Source organism: Corvus kubaryi, unplaced genomic scaffold, assembly GCF_017639235.1.
Source record: "Corvus kubaryi isolate FWS band 111438036 unplaced genomic scaffold, C.kubaryi_AGA036_p1.0 37312, whole genome shotgun sequence".
NCBI classification, from domain to species: domain Eukaryota; kingdom Metazoa; phylum Chordata; class Aves; order Passeriformes; family Corvidae; genus Corvus; species Corvus kubaryi.
Genome location: NW_024581098.1, coordinates 1447466 through 1462855, shown reverse-complemented (window position 1 = coordinate 1462855; position 15390 = coordinate 1447466). Strand labels below are relative to the sequence as shown.

Sequence of the window (15390 nt, the reverse complement as noted above, 5' to 3'; positions counted from 1 at the left end):
AGTCACTCAGAAACTGAAAAAATACCTCTTTTTCTTCTTCTTTCCTGCCATGGGTCTTGCTGTAGTTGATTGGTGTATCCCAGCCTTCCTGTTCACAAAGTGCCTGGTAGAAGGCTGCATTTACCAGGATGCTGCTTGCTTTGAAAGGAGAAGAGGAAGGAGTGGGAAGTGCTGTGCTGGAAGAAGTGAGAGGCATAACTTTGTCTTGGCTTCGATTCTTTTTCATGCTCAAATCCAGAGTGCCATTTTCATCCACTTCTATCTCAGCTCCCTGACATGCAACAGGAAATAGAGACACGTTTAGATATGGACATGGTAAGGCTGTAAAATAACCATGTGGTGCTTTTAAAGGATAAATATAAATGCACGCTCTTATTTAAATTTATCTGAATCTAAACCCAGCTTTTCGATTTATGTCAGTTAATGTCCAACTCTTAGGCAGACTTAAGAGTAGCCTCAGTAATGGTATCCCTGCATCTCAGCTTAAACATAGTAAGCGGAATTTAAATAAGATGCCTCTAAACCATAACCTATACTCCCTAAATCTAGTTTTATTTAAACAAAGTTTAGCTTTAAATCTTCTTGATCTTTTCACTCTTACAGAGAACTATGACCCCAATTCACAGTTAAAAGCATTAATGCATTGTTTAGGTCATCCCACAGCATTACTATCACATATCCTCCCTTCCCCCCACACCCTGGAAACATTATAACATTTGTATCATGGGGGAGGAGAAGGAGGGGGAAAGAAATACATCTAAAAGTAGCACAGTGGGAGAAATTTTCACTAGGGTTCTCTACATCACTTGAAATAACAAACTGCCTTTATCATAATTTGACTAGGCCACTAAGGCACAAGTCTGCACTGACACCACCAGACTGAGAGCTACAGAAGGATCTTGAGGAGGTTCTCCCTGATGCAGACATTCTGCCTGAGTTAACAAAGCCTTTTCTTCCTGGGAATAACAGCAAAGAGCAGCCTCTAATTGCAGAGGTGTGTGCAGACTGGGGAGAGACCCAACCTCTCCTTCCAGTCTGGGAGAAGCTCTCCTGCACACAAAAAGTGGCAAATGCTGCTTGGCTGTACAGGAACAAAGGAAGGAAACTTCACTGTGTTGTCTTATGCTGCTTGATCACAGAAAAAGAGGACAAACTCCTCTTCTTGCAATGATAAAAAGCTGATGAAAGTACAACTTATTAGTGTAAGCAACAACTTCTCCCTCGTGCTCGATATGCTACGCTGAATATTGACATATTTTCTGTATAGGCATGAATCGAAGAGTAATCCTTGCAATTGCCAACATTTACTGAAGTCAAGTAGGGGGAAGAGATGAAAGGTGGCTTCTAGAGGACTATTCAGTAGTTGCCCTGAGTAAAGTGGAGAATATTCAAAGACTATGGAGATAAATAGCAATGTCAGAGATCTACACCAAGAATACTGTAATTAACACTGCTCGTTGTCTTCCTGTTATTTTCATCACTTTTATTTTTAATTTGCATCACCACAAAGACTGGATAACACTTGGGAATTTGGAGTAGATGTGTTTGGTGCTGTGTAACTGTAGGAAACAGTTGTATAAAACAAGATTTCCTACCTTGAGTAATATAATAGGAAACTCACAGTGTAAGTGAATCACCTAGATGTTGTGTTGTAAACAGAAAAGAGATGGGTATGCCCAGTGGGCAAGTTTTTCTGTCTTTCTTAGACCTCTTCCTCAGGAAGACGCTGGCAGAATGAGCCCCTTTGTCTTTCTTCCCATTAAATATTGCTGGAGTTTGATGGTTAGTCACCCATTTAATTGTTAATGATAGGGCAATGAAACTTATCCTCTTTGGAGGATCTTAAGAAGAGTTGTGGTGAAACAGGGAGCTCTTCCCTGTGCTGAAAGTGTGGCATGGCCACCCTGGTTGGACTGAGCTTCCTTCATGCAGCCTTGTCTTCTACCACTGCCAGTGATGTCTCATTTAAAGGTAAAATGTGATTGATTAAATCTTCTGAATAAGAAGGAAAATATTGGTAGAAGATGACAATTTAGGGCCTGACAACCTCTCTTCACTCAGCCAGCATGGTTCCCTTTTGCATCCATGAGCCTGACACAGATGCCCACCTAGACTGAAGCACCACCAAGCCATCTGCTTGTCCCTGGTTCAGAAACTCAGGCACCTCTTATGTTTGCTTCTCCCACATAGCTAAGTTCACATTTTCAATCATACAGCTTAAAAGAGAGAGACATTTTATTATATTTATGGGAAGTAAATACACTTCTAATATGTTCATACTAAGACGCTTTGGTTATATCTTTCTGCCCCTTTTTAGTAAATAGTTTAATCTCCTGTGATAGTTTTAAGCCCTGAATTTGACAGTGCAGCTTATCCTGGATAATAACTTAGTAACCACAACATCTTATGCCATCTGTATAATATCAAATACATTTTTATACCAGCATTAATCAACCTTAGTTAGAAAAATCCAAGATATTAACTATATCAGTGCCAAGCACACACTCCAGGATCTGACAATATAACTCTGCCATGATCGCCCCAGTGTTTTTTGGCTTCATAGTTGATATGTAACTATAGCAATGAAACAGAGCTACAGTAATCAAGTTTAATGACCAATGTAAAGTAAAATGCTAAACATTGTAGTTGCTGACATTTTTCATAATAAAAAAACTTGGGTTAAGTCTGCACAACCAACATTCACATAAAATTCCAGACCTCTGTGACAGATGGCTTAGGAAAGGAAGCCATGTGACTGGGCTGCGGTAGTTTTATAGTGCAAAACCCATAAATAGTGCAGATTCTCTGTCACTGACAAAATATCAACTACTCAGAAGGCAACAGCAACCACAAAAAGGACCAAAAACAATCAAGGTCCCCTTCTCAATGCAACTTGACATAGAATAATATCAGAAAATCATTTTCTCTGAGAAAGAGATACCAGTAGCCTCCACAAGGAGCTCTGAATAATAAGCAGAAAATTAACCAACACAAATATTTAAAGCTTTCTCAACACTTGCCTGAAATCATGTAGAAGTTGGGTTGTCCAACACGTACCTCATTCTGATCAGGGAAGGCTGGGTTGTGTGTTTGTGAAGTAGCGTGCAGATGGGGTTTAAGTGAGCTCACAGATGCACACAACAATTAAATAAAGTCATGGGGAAAAATATCCCCCTTTACTCATTGCAGGATGGATCCCACGTTTACAGCATGGCTTTTTATTCAGAATGGTATAAAAGAGGTATTGCTTTGGTGCCTTTCTAGCAAACTCCAAATGGCAGAGCGAAAAGAGGGAAGTCACAGTTATTGCTCCAGTTTGCATTCCTACTCTGATCCCACCCTCCTCTCAATATGTCTCCTTTGCTTGCTTTACCGCATTTATTTTTACATTAATTATAAAATGGAACTAAAAAGACAAAAATGGCAAATGGGGAAAAAATGCTAGAGTAGTGCTCTGACATGCTGACAGAAAATGGCACTTACTACGCTTAGCTCAGGCTTGTAAAGGCTGTGTTCTCCTCATTGAAGGCAAGATCTTATTACTGTTGACTCTAGTGCATGTGTGAACAGGCCTATATTTATCCATTTATCATGACATATTTAAAATATAGCTACCAAAACAATGTAAACTGTTCAGATTATTCCTTAAAACTGTAAACAAACAAAGATGCAAATGTATCTTTTTATTTCCTAACTTATATTTGGTTTAAGCTGTGTAAATCTTTGCAGCCTGATTTTGATCTTACTCACATTTACATTTACACTGGTGTAAACCAGGACAATATCCACTGAAGCTATGAAGAAAAATCAATGAGCATGAGAGGATACACACAGCAATTAAATTCAAGTTGCTTCTTACCTACTACCTCATCAGTGACAGTCTAATCCCCCCCTCCATGTTTTACAAGCAGCTGGAAAAGGATTCCAGAATAAAAAATGAAAGAAAAGTGATAGGATCACATTTTCTTTATGCCAGTAGCTATTCAGTGAAAAGACAAGGTACAAATAGTACTTTATTACCAAAAATGAAGACTAATATAAATACATAAACAAAAAAAAGCCTGTCTGTATAGTCTCCAACTGTGTTGTGCCATAAAGCCAATCTTTTTCAACCTCCTTTATCTTATGACATAAATATTCGGGAATATTTTCTAGTACTTAATTAGGTCTTGTCCTTAGAATTGAATTACAACAGCTAGGACAATAAAGGATGTTAGCTTTTTGCGCCAAATTTCTCCTGCATTTTTTCATATGCTTTTGGTCCATCTGATCCCTCACAATATTTAATACTCTCCAGTGTGTCTCCAGTAATGATTACAAGTTAAGCTTTATCCCAGCTGGATCAGAAAGAGTAAATTATTGTGTCTGCATGGATCTTATTTCAAACCTGTGAGATCAGGGAGATTGTGTCATGACATATAAGGGAATTCATGTATTCTTTGGTTGGCATCAGCCATGGAACTTAATGCTAAGCAAGTCCAAAGAAACAACATGATCAATGATTTTGCATTCCCCCTAGCAGTTCAGTCTGGTTTGGAAAGCTCAAAAGAGCTCTGAAGTTCTGGTATTGGGAGTAAACGAGACTCGTATCTTGCCGTGTGTATGAATAATATTCTTAAAGCAAGTCCATCCAAAAGAGTACAATCTTTTCTATTCCCAGCCAACAAAAACACAGGCACCTCATCCTCCATTCTTCACACTTGGATTTAAGCAATTGAGTACTTCTGCAGAAAATTAAAATATTAATTTGGATCAAAATGAGAAAACTTGTAACAGCCCAACATCATCTGAAACAAAAATGGAGTCACAATTTAAGCCCAGAGCTGTTCATAAATTAAAAAAAGCTAGCCAAGAAGGTACTCAGAGAGCAATATGCACAGCAGCATTACAGGATGGAACCTAGTGATACGCTTGGATGATTTTTCATCCTGTATTTAGGCTTTAAGGTATTTGTAGTAAAGTACTGCCTGACAAACATGTTGAGTGCTAACTACATTTTTTAAATAATAGATGTAATTTTCACCATCATCAATATCCAAGAACGGAGAGATGACATCGTTTTGTTCAAAACCAGAATGTGAACTTTAAACATTTTTATCAAGTGTGATTTTTTTTGTTTGGTTTTTTGTTTTCTTTCAAGGCATAGTGTGCATATGCCATTTTGCCTAACAGGTGGGAAAAACACCAAAACATTCAACAAAATGTTTGGCAAGCAGTAGTGATGAGGACACAGATAAACTATTGCTTGCAGCTACCTCACTGAGACATGTGTGGTGAGGGCTGTAAACAGGGGAGATCCCTGGAAGTTATGATGATGTGGATTCTTACACAGATAGAAACTGCAGGCTAAGCCTCCTAGGGGAACCCTTCTGGTGACTTCAATGGGAGCTGAATGGAGCTGCATAAACTGTAAATCAAATTCAAACAGGAGACTGGCTTGGGGTACTGACTGCATGAGAATTGGCTGGTTGGGATTATATTCAAGGGAAGATTTTACTGCAGTCCCAGGCTGAATGGCTCAGATGGTACAACATTAATGTGGTATTAATTATTTTTGAAAACTATATCATCAAGGTATGTGATGATCTTAGTATTTTGTATGCAACTGATAGATAATTCATAGAGAAGGTTTAAGATTCATTTGACTGCTCATTTCAAATAAATGTATTCTTTTAATGGCTTAACTTTTAAATTAACATTTTTAAACTTGGGATTTTTGTCAGATCTTGTGCAGTAGGTCTCTTTGGAAGTTTTCCTTACCAGTGGTACTGTTAATGTGTAATATGACTTCTCTATCCTTGCTACACTTGTCTTTCTCTTTTGTTGTCTCGGACTCTCCCTTTTGAACTGATATGCAGAGAATGAGAGATACATATTTGAATGTCCATTAAATTATTGAAATTTGGAACTATTTTATAAAATACATTTACTTTTTCATTTAAGTGTTATCTGTATATACAGGGAAGTGGTGAATATTCAGGGTAAACCATCCAGCTCTTCCTAAGAGAGGGAAAATGCTTTGGGGGGCAAGAAATAAAATTTAAAAGGCAGAAAGAAAAAAAAAAATGCTTGGGAACACAGTTGTGCTAAAAAGCATTTTGTTGTTTTCCCCACTTGTTTAAGCAAGGCGACATATGCATGCCTTGAGCAAATACAAGAAAATGACACTTACTTGAAATGTTTGAACTTTAAAGTTCTGCCTTTAAAACTTGGAAGCACAATATTTTTACATCTCTGACAAGCGTACTACTGGCAAAGTATTTCCAGCAAGCCTAGGAAGTCCTCTGCAGTCTCACATATCCTTACTCTATCACCACACAGTCTCCCATCTGTAAAGAACCAAGGCTTGAATTGCCAGGAGGCTACCTGATGCTCAGGGAAGAGCAAACACCTTTACCTGTCAGGAGTTTTGATCTGCTAAAGTATGGACCAGGCTAATTAGGTTTTCTTAGAAAAAGGAACAAAAGGATGTGTCAAGGGGCAGGGCTGAGATGCTTGATAATGTGGGGCTCTGAATACAGCCACTCCACACAGGTATTTTCAAACCTGTTGAATGTGTGTGCTGCTGAGTAGAAAAAGGAAATAATTAACTCTGTAGTAATCTATTGCATTATTTGAGTTCAAATACAGATAAAGCCTCAAGAGGGCAGTTTTTATAATCTAAAACTTTGTAAGATATTCTAGCAATTAAGCATTTACATTTGTTACCACGACCAGCCACAGAACAAATCAGAAAAACTGATAAATAGTTAGTAGTCTCTTTTAAATTAGCCTTATTTTATTGTTTCATATTTTAAAATTAGAAAGAATTTAAGAGAGTCTGGCAACTTAATTCCACAATTTTTTTGATTTGAATCCTGTATGATCAAAGTAATAAATATCCAAAACCAAATAAAAATATGTTTTGTGTACTTTTGGACACCAAATCTGTTTGGGGCTTACTTGTCTGTGTTCTGGCCAGAAGCTAATTCTGATTCTTCTGTCAGATGTTTTGTATCAGTATGCCCTCCAGAAAGTCTGGCAGAAGTGGAGGCAGGCAGATAGCAAGGTAGGCAGGTGATTTTCTTTTAGGCTGGATTCCTGGCTGTGAAAAAGGAGTAAGCTATGTGCCCCAAGTGCCCCTCTGTACCATTACTATTCAGTTCACTTCCATTCAATCCTTCCCCATGATTTGGCAACTGTGAAGCAGGTACACAGGAGAAAATCTTTGGGTTATGTCTGGTCCCTTTACTGCTCTTCTCTGGCAACAAAGGTCTATTGCTGAGGTCAGCCAAAGGCTGCTGCTGCAATTTAATCCAATCATTGGCATCAGTTTCCATTTCCCTACTAGAATAAGTCTTTGTTCAAGACTGATGAAAGGAGGTTTTTTGCAGCAGATATCAAGGATTGCTCATAGAACCTTTCCTAATGACAGATCAATCTTTGGAACAGATAATGTCTGAGTTACAGGGAATGCATGTGGACATACTCTAAAATGTTTACCCTGTGGCATTTCCCAACATTGATTTTAATGTCCAAAACTTCCCACAGGAGTAGAAATCAAAAGCAGCAAAGTAGGGGATACCACTCTGCAAAGGCACAAGGCTCAGAATATCTAACAAGGTGTTATGCTGGTGGCAAAATTAATGGTTCCACTCAAAAAATAATAGCTAACCTCCTAGCAATGGTGAATGAACACTCAACCAAAATGTAGATCAACAGCTGTGGAAGCCACCTCTAGCCATACTGAGCCTTGTGAGGTTCAGATAAGGGAGAGATAAGGTAGAGTGACACTGACTTGCAGAAAAAATAGTCATCTGTCTTTTGGAGCAAACATCATGAGTCAGAGTCCCACAGCAGAAGCACACCTGCTATGCTGTGTTTTGACAAACACACCTCTTTTCTCTCCCCAGTGATTTCTCCTCAGGTTCTTGCAATGACTCCCTCTCATCTACAAAGAGCTTTCAAAAGTTTCATTGCAGTGGAACATGTGTGACTTTAATGCAAATAATAAACAGTGCTCCCACACCATTGTCATCAGAAGAAAATCTTGTCTATTTTCATCAGAATTATAATACTATGTAATGGCACAGAAAATAAGGCTCATAGCTCACACAGCACCATTTGTAAATCATAAAGATCTGTGAGGAAACGCAGAGCAGAAACCAAAACACGAAAGCCACACAAACATCTACAAAATTAGGCAGCTTTCCATTATGACAGACTTGCCCAAATTATCTATCTGCAAACGCAGTGGGCCTGATTCTCTACTCTTGCCAGCAGAAAGGGGAATTTTACCAAAGTCAGTTGTTATTCCCCCCCTCTCCACCTTGCCAAACTGTTAGGAGCTCCAAACACAACAGACTCCATAGGTAGTTCTGTTCCATTGCTAGCAAAATATCACCTTGATTAATCACACTATTTTCTTTTTTTTTTTTAATCAGTCTCCAAAATGATCCCTAACGACAGGTTTCAGAGAGGGAAAAATTCCCTCTTAAAACAGATCTTACTCATTATCCACCACAGATTGTTGTTGGATTTCAAATAACCTTTATCTTTTTTCCTCCCAGAAAATTCCCCCCTTGTAATTAGAGCTCAATTATGAAAAGAATTAACAACATAATTCCTACTATTTATTTAGTTTTATCAGAACTGGTCACTACATTACTGTTTCCTTTCTCTGCCTCTCTTCAAAAGAGCATGCAAACAGAAGCCTTCTTTTGGGGGATTTAATGCAGTCACTAACATGAAAGACAGTTTATTCGCACAGTTCAGTAGCTAGCACACCCTCCAGGTTCTTGGACTACCCTACCTTGGCAGACAGACTCTGTGGTTTGTTGGAGAGGATCTCTGCTGCTTCCCTGCAGCGGGTGGAAAGGTTCAGGATAGCAGCAGCTGCTGCTATGTGGGTGTCTTCACTACATTGACCGTAGCTATAAGAGTTGGCATGGCAAGGGCTCTGTGTGTGGGCGCTAGCACTAGGCAGTCGATTAGAAAATTTCACTGGATTTGAAAAATGCTTTGCTGTTGAAGAGAGATTTGATTAGCAATTGCATGTATGAAATTTTTCCCATTAAATAGTTTTGCTTCTCAGACTACAATTTCATACATAAAAAATATTCAAAGATTACATTTAAAACAATCCATTTCCTATTGCCAGTAAGGGCTTACAGTAAAAATGGCTTCAGAAACACAATAATTTAATTTTTCCTTGAGAAATACACATCTGTCAACAAACCTTCTGAGATTTTTACTCATCTTTTACTTATCCTTAACCCAGGCATTGAAAGCAATGTTGTCCAAGGAAAGACTGAACACGCATTAATGTGTTACCCATCGTGGTTTGACCACTCCAGTGGGCAAATGCAATCGTAAATGTATTCGTATAAAGGCTTCCTCTTGGGGAGCTCTGTTGTGCAAAAAACCAACAGTGACTTGTCCAGTCTTAGCTAAAACAGCACTGCTTACCCTACTTAGATAAATAAGTCTATTATTTAAATAGCTTTGCTTATGTGACTAAGGAGCACAAAACCAGGCTCTTGAATGAAGCAGAGCAAACAGATAGAGACATTACCTGTAAGGAACATTCAGTACTGATTTTGTGGAAATATTTAGAAATTTAAGTCTATCCTTTAGTCAATTAAAAAAAAAAATGGCAATGAACATTCATATGATCTTGGTTTACAGTCTTTTTTTGGCTATATTTGGAATAATACACAGATTTATTAGGCACAGTAGGTCAGTTGAGAATGAAATACAAACAGGTGAACAGAAAAGCACTTTCACAGACAAAAGCGGTGTCTGTGGTTCTTTGTTTTCTTCTTCATCAGCAGCATTTATTCTAAAACTGTTAGAGAGAACTCTGTTCTCTCTTCTGGATTTTGGAGCTTGAGATGGGATAAAGTGTTGCAGGGAGAACACAACACCATGATTTCAGCTCTAAGGAAGCAATAATCACTTATTTTGTCTGCAGCCCTCACAGTGTCCTACAAAGATAAACTAAGCAAAATCCAATTTCTCAGCCTACACCCAGATACATCAAGAACATTTCTGTGTACGGCCATCTGCTCGCTCCCTAAAGATCTGAGCCCCAAGGCTCTGGATCCCTTTGGATGTAGGGCTTTGGCTGAGTGCTTTTTAATGCTAAGAGCTACACAAGGCATAGGAGGACTCATCTTCCTGAAACTTGGGATGCTCTAAAAGAAATGCTTGTTTATGTGCTTTGACTAGAGCTGAATGCTACATTCCATTTCTCTAAACACTGGAAGCATCTGAGTAGAGCGATACATGAAAGCCTCATGATTCAGTCCTCCCTTTCTCTAGTGAAAATTAAAAGGGATTTATCTACCCTGCTGTAATACTGTAGCACAAACAAGACAGTCTACATTTTATCAGTTTCTACAATGAAATTTAAATTGTGTTTAAAGACCAGAAAGTGCATTTTTCATTGCCTATCCTAAAAGATAAAAAAACAACCAACAAACCAACAAAAAAACCCCAGGCTATAAAGGGTGTATATATTTTGCTAACAAAACAAGTTTGCAAGCGCAGAATCCACAGAGGGCTAATGATGGGCTTTTGGCTGGCTATATATTTACATAGGACTCTGAACCCATCACTACATCATCAGCTTCTTATTGCCAACTTTTGTACACCTGAATAGTTAAATCACTCACCAGCTCTTTTACTTTCACCTTCCATTAAAATAATAGCTGCACATTGCAATCTTTGCAAGAACAACAGGCTGTAAACTTCAGCTCTGATATACTTCATACATAAATTGCATATATGTGTATTTGCATTTGTATAAAAACATTTCAATCATTTTTTCCTTGAAATGAACCTGTGAAATAGACATACATCTGTGCAAAGAGACAGCTAATAGGGAATATTCAATTTTAGAAACAAAATTGGAAAATCTGCCACCCAAGAAGGCGGCAATGCATATATTTGCTTTCATTTAAGCAAGCCTATTTTCTAGGTCAGATAAATATCTACTTTTCATTTGCAATTTTAAATAGAGTATTTTATATATATACACAAAAGACAGATACCTACAAACATATATGTGTGTTTTTGTGTACTCAGATGCATACACAAATAAATATAAAAACATACAAATTTTATAAATATATAAAAAATATATAATATTTTATAATATTAGAGGTATATTAGACTATAATTAACTTCTGTGTGAATTTATTTGTTAACAAAATTTTTTGCTTTTCTGTTCACCTTACTATGAATGTTCTTCTTTGTTGGGGTAAGTGGGACAAAATTTGTTTTCCTATTTTGTTGTCCTTGACTAATCTTTTTGTCATTAACAAAACAAAAGCTAACTTAAGAATCTTTTATCACATTGTTCTGGAGCTATTTTCTTCTGAACCCAATTTCGGTGCAATGAAACATTTCTTTTCCATTTCCCTCATGACAACAGAATTACTTGTTTCTTTAAACTAAAGAATATTCTATAATGGTCGATACAATAGCAGACATTTCCCATGCAGATTCTGAAGAGCATCTGCAATAAACCATCACTGTCCGCACTGTGGTATCTCATTTGTACAGAGTAGTACCTCAGCAAATCTGTAAATGATGCAAGCAGAGGAATCTTGATAACAATTCAATGCATTGATTATGTCTGCACCATAAATATGATTTAGTACAGAAACGTGAGGTACCAAAACAAATTCAGTCCAGGCCTGGACTTAATGTAGCTGAGGCACATGCTCATCTAGGACGAATAATACCTGTATAGATTCACCTAAATAGTACCTGAAGTACCTTTGAAACCTAACTTGGGTTTCTTTGTACTACAATTCATTACATCTTGTGCAAGCACATTTCATGCAACTCCTCATCTATTCCATAAAGACATCACAATTTTATAAAGGAAGAAGGTAACAGGTAAAACATAAAGCATTCCTTTTTACTCCTCTTTTCCACTGATGACTGCTTTCAAAGGAAGCATCAAAAAAGTAAACTTTGTAGTAATGATATTTAGATTCTATATTTTGCAAATTAGTGATTCTATTTAACATTCTAGACACAAGTGATTAAAGATGGTTTCTACAGACCTTTCTAGAATTCTAGAAGTTTGAAAGCAGAACAAGCAAAAAGGAAAAAAAAGTCATCAACTTTTTGCCCCTTTATCAATAGAAAATTGGATTTTGAGCTTACATTCAAGAAACTGAGGTGTTTTTCGACCTTGTGACACAGGTGCTGTTGTGCGTTTGCCAAAGACTTGTGCATCAAAACTGGCGTAATCAAATGGAACTTTCCCAAACTTCTCCTGTTCTTTCACCAGGGTGCCTCTGGAGGAGGTGACTGGCTGTGAAGTTCTGTAACTGTACTGAGATACCTCAGGCTGCTTTGATAAATTTGTCCTGCAGAGGGGAGGAAAAGAATGAAGGAGAAAGACAATAATGTCTTTAAATAACCTTGTCTTGAAAAATAGGATATGGTTGAATCTCATAATCTAAAAATGTGCTATTATCATATGAAACTTACTGGTGGGTGTATACAAGAAATAAACATGGTGGCTGACTAGTAGTCAAAAAGTACTTTGACTACTTCACAAACTAAAAGATGAGGACATTAAAAAATGTAGCATTCTTTAGCTGTAGTTTGGGCTTTTTACAAGGAAGTTACTGACTTACTGCTAGATTACCACTGTAGCATGGTGCTTCCTTTCATTCTAAAAAATTGTCTGGATTTTTTTCTAGCTTTTAGTTTTTTGGATCAGTATTGTTCTCACTTTACTGTGAATGAGTACGATATAAATATAATATAAGATGATCTGAAATAATTGCTTGTGCTATTTGGGAGGAACAAATGATGTATGGAGTGTTATTCCATTTAGTTAATGTTCAGTAACTACTTGTCTTTAGTAATTTCCTAAGGACTTTTCATGTGTAGAGTTAAGGCACGTGCAGTTGGCAGACACATGGACATAATATTCTGTAATGGCTCTGAAGGAACCATTAGAGCTGATCATGTCAATAATCCACAAATTAAAGTGTCCCCAAATAGACCTGAATATAATAGGTTGCAATGGTCGTGGTGCCAATGATGTGCAAATTATGCATGTCTGTAGGGTCCATATAACTCAAACAAAATACAATTGCAATAAAAAGTGTTTCTTTTTTTTGATGTCGTATAAAAAATAAATTAAAGTAATTAAACCAATAAACTAAGAAACTCTATGAATTGTTCTGATCAGGTTACTTGTGTGGAAGTAAGATTTAGTAGGATATATTTGACTGCTTACCCAAAGATACATCTTTTGTCTTTAATGTCAGCCACATGCACAGGAACCAACAGAAAGATTATTGTTTATTTTGAGAGTCAGATGTCTTTGCAGAGGTTCATCTTGGAAAACTGGGTTACCACTGAAACCTAAATCTGAAGCGGGTGTAAGATCTGGGGACCAATCCACAGAGTTTGTGCATCATTACTTTGGAGAGACTGGTTTGTGAGGACTCCTACCTGTGAGTCTGATCATGGCACTGCCCAGCTTTTGGAGACTCGAGCTGGTTCTTTTCCTGGGACATTGCCAACTTTTCAGCTGCAGCAATTGGACAACCAGAAAGGCTGTAGAAAAGCAAAAGTGAAGAACAGAAAAAAACATTGAAATTAATTCTTTAATAAAGGAGATGTGTGCTGTTTTTCTGTGGAAACCAGTGGCTTTGAACTTCTCTGATGGTCTGCACATCTATGGGAACTGCTGCCATTTTAGCCCAGATTCATGTGTTTTTCAATCCTTAATGCAAAACTGTGAAATCTGCATGTATTTTAGGTGATATATCTGGAAACTGAGTCATGTAGGAGTTTTCCACAGTTTAGCTTTGATGTTTTGTGTCTGGCAAGTCACTAGTAAATTTTTTGACAAATGTCATTTACTTTATCAGCCAAACCATGCATATAAGCCTCCTGCTGATTTAAAGGGAAGTGAATTTGGGACAAAACCCCCAGAGATATATGAGGGACTGTTACCAATGAACACATTCTGTCATTTCAAGTTGTGCTAGCTTATATTTTCCCGTTTGTTTCATTAGATTAGAACATGTTTTCTTATCCTATTCATGGATTGCTCATGATACAGCCAATGTGCCTCAAAGATGACTGGGGATTTAAAACAGGAAACACAAAGAAAAAATATCTGCTTGTGCCATATATATTCTTGTAGACAAGACTGTCATATGTCTGATAAAGACTTACTATCTTTATTATTAAAACACAGTATGATAAACCTTAATTTTGGTGCACTCATGCGATAACAAATCAAGCAATAAACAAAAAATCCCAAAATCTCACAAATATTCAGATCAACGAAGAAAGTCGTTTTTGAAATTCTTATGTCCCAAGTTTGTTTGTAAGATTGACATTATCTTTCCCAAGAAGCTTTATGATGGAATATACTGCTTCCAGCAGAAAGCAGTACTGACAAGAGCTGTGCTGACAGCAATGCCTTGCTGAAGACAGAGTGTGTTGACTCTCTGCCTCACCTGCAGTCCAGCTATGATTCCCCAGCTGCCTGTCTGGAAGGCTTTTCTCAATTATACTTTCTCCCTGCAGGCATCGAGTTAAACAGACAGGAGTGTTCCAGGCAGGAAGATGGCATTCCTGAGGGTAGTAAGTGGAGCTTTTAAACAGATTTTAAAATAGTCCACTTAAAATTATCTGTTTTGCTAAAAGGGAATGTGCCTTGATTGGAAGTTCCTGTCAAGGCCTAACATGTAGTGGTGCAGTAAGAATGGGTTTTGGTTTCCACTGGGTTTTCCAGTGGTAGCAATAATAATGCATTTTTTCATTCCTTCCCCTTGTACACGATGATTTTACAATATGAGGACCATGATGAAATTGTAGCTTTAAATCTCATCTATGAAAATACTAGTGGAATTTGCCATCCTCAATCCAGCAGCCATTTTTTATATAACAGAATTAAACACAATTATTTGGTTATAAATAATACAGGCTGCCCTTGCAGTTCATAGACACTCTTCAGTGTAGTACATAGCATCTAATTCCAAGATGTGCCTATCAATTTACTCCCGAGTACATGTAAGGTTTTAAGTGGACAGGAATTTTTCTGATCTACCTTCGGTGTGTGTTGCGATTGCTGTTGACATGTCCTCTTCCAGTGCATCCAGGGGTGGGGCACTTTAAAACATTTTCATGCATGGCAAGAACTAAACAGAAATTAAAAAAAAGTTGGTAATAAGTGTATCAATTAAAAACACACATCTTAAAAAAAATAAACCTTTGAATTCCGATTCTTAATTCTTTCTCATTTTTATCACAGAAGAAGAGGTCAACACAGTGACCATGGTGCCTCCAGCATAAACCAGCTTATTTCTATATTACTGTGATGTGGCTTCTCACATGTACAAAATTGTTTCTAGGGACTTT

General features: G+C 37.4%; 1 protein-coding gene across 4 annotated transcripts in view; it reads right to left on the bottom strand.

Annotated features, from left to right (window-relative positions):
* ST18 (ST18 C2H2C-type zinc finger transcription factor) overlaps positions 1–15390 on the bottom strand; it is a 169881-nt gene that overhangs the window by 25824 nt on the left and 128667 nt on the right. For all 4 annotated transcript variants that reach the window (XM_042029024.1, XM_042029023.1, XM_042029026.1 and 1 more), the window contains 5 exons: positions 15080–15170; positions 13468–13572; positions 12160–12365; positions 8792–9003; positions 26–271 (listed from right to left, as the gene is read on the bottom strand). In XM_042029024.1, the coding sequence (XP_041884958.1) occupies positions 26–271; positions 8792–9003; positions 12160–12365; positions 13468–13572; positions 15080–15170 (860 nt within the window). The remainder of the gene's footprint in view (positions 1–25; positions 272–8791; positions 9004–12159; positions 12366–13467; positions 13573–15079; positions 15171–15390) is intronic.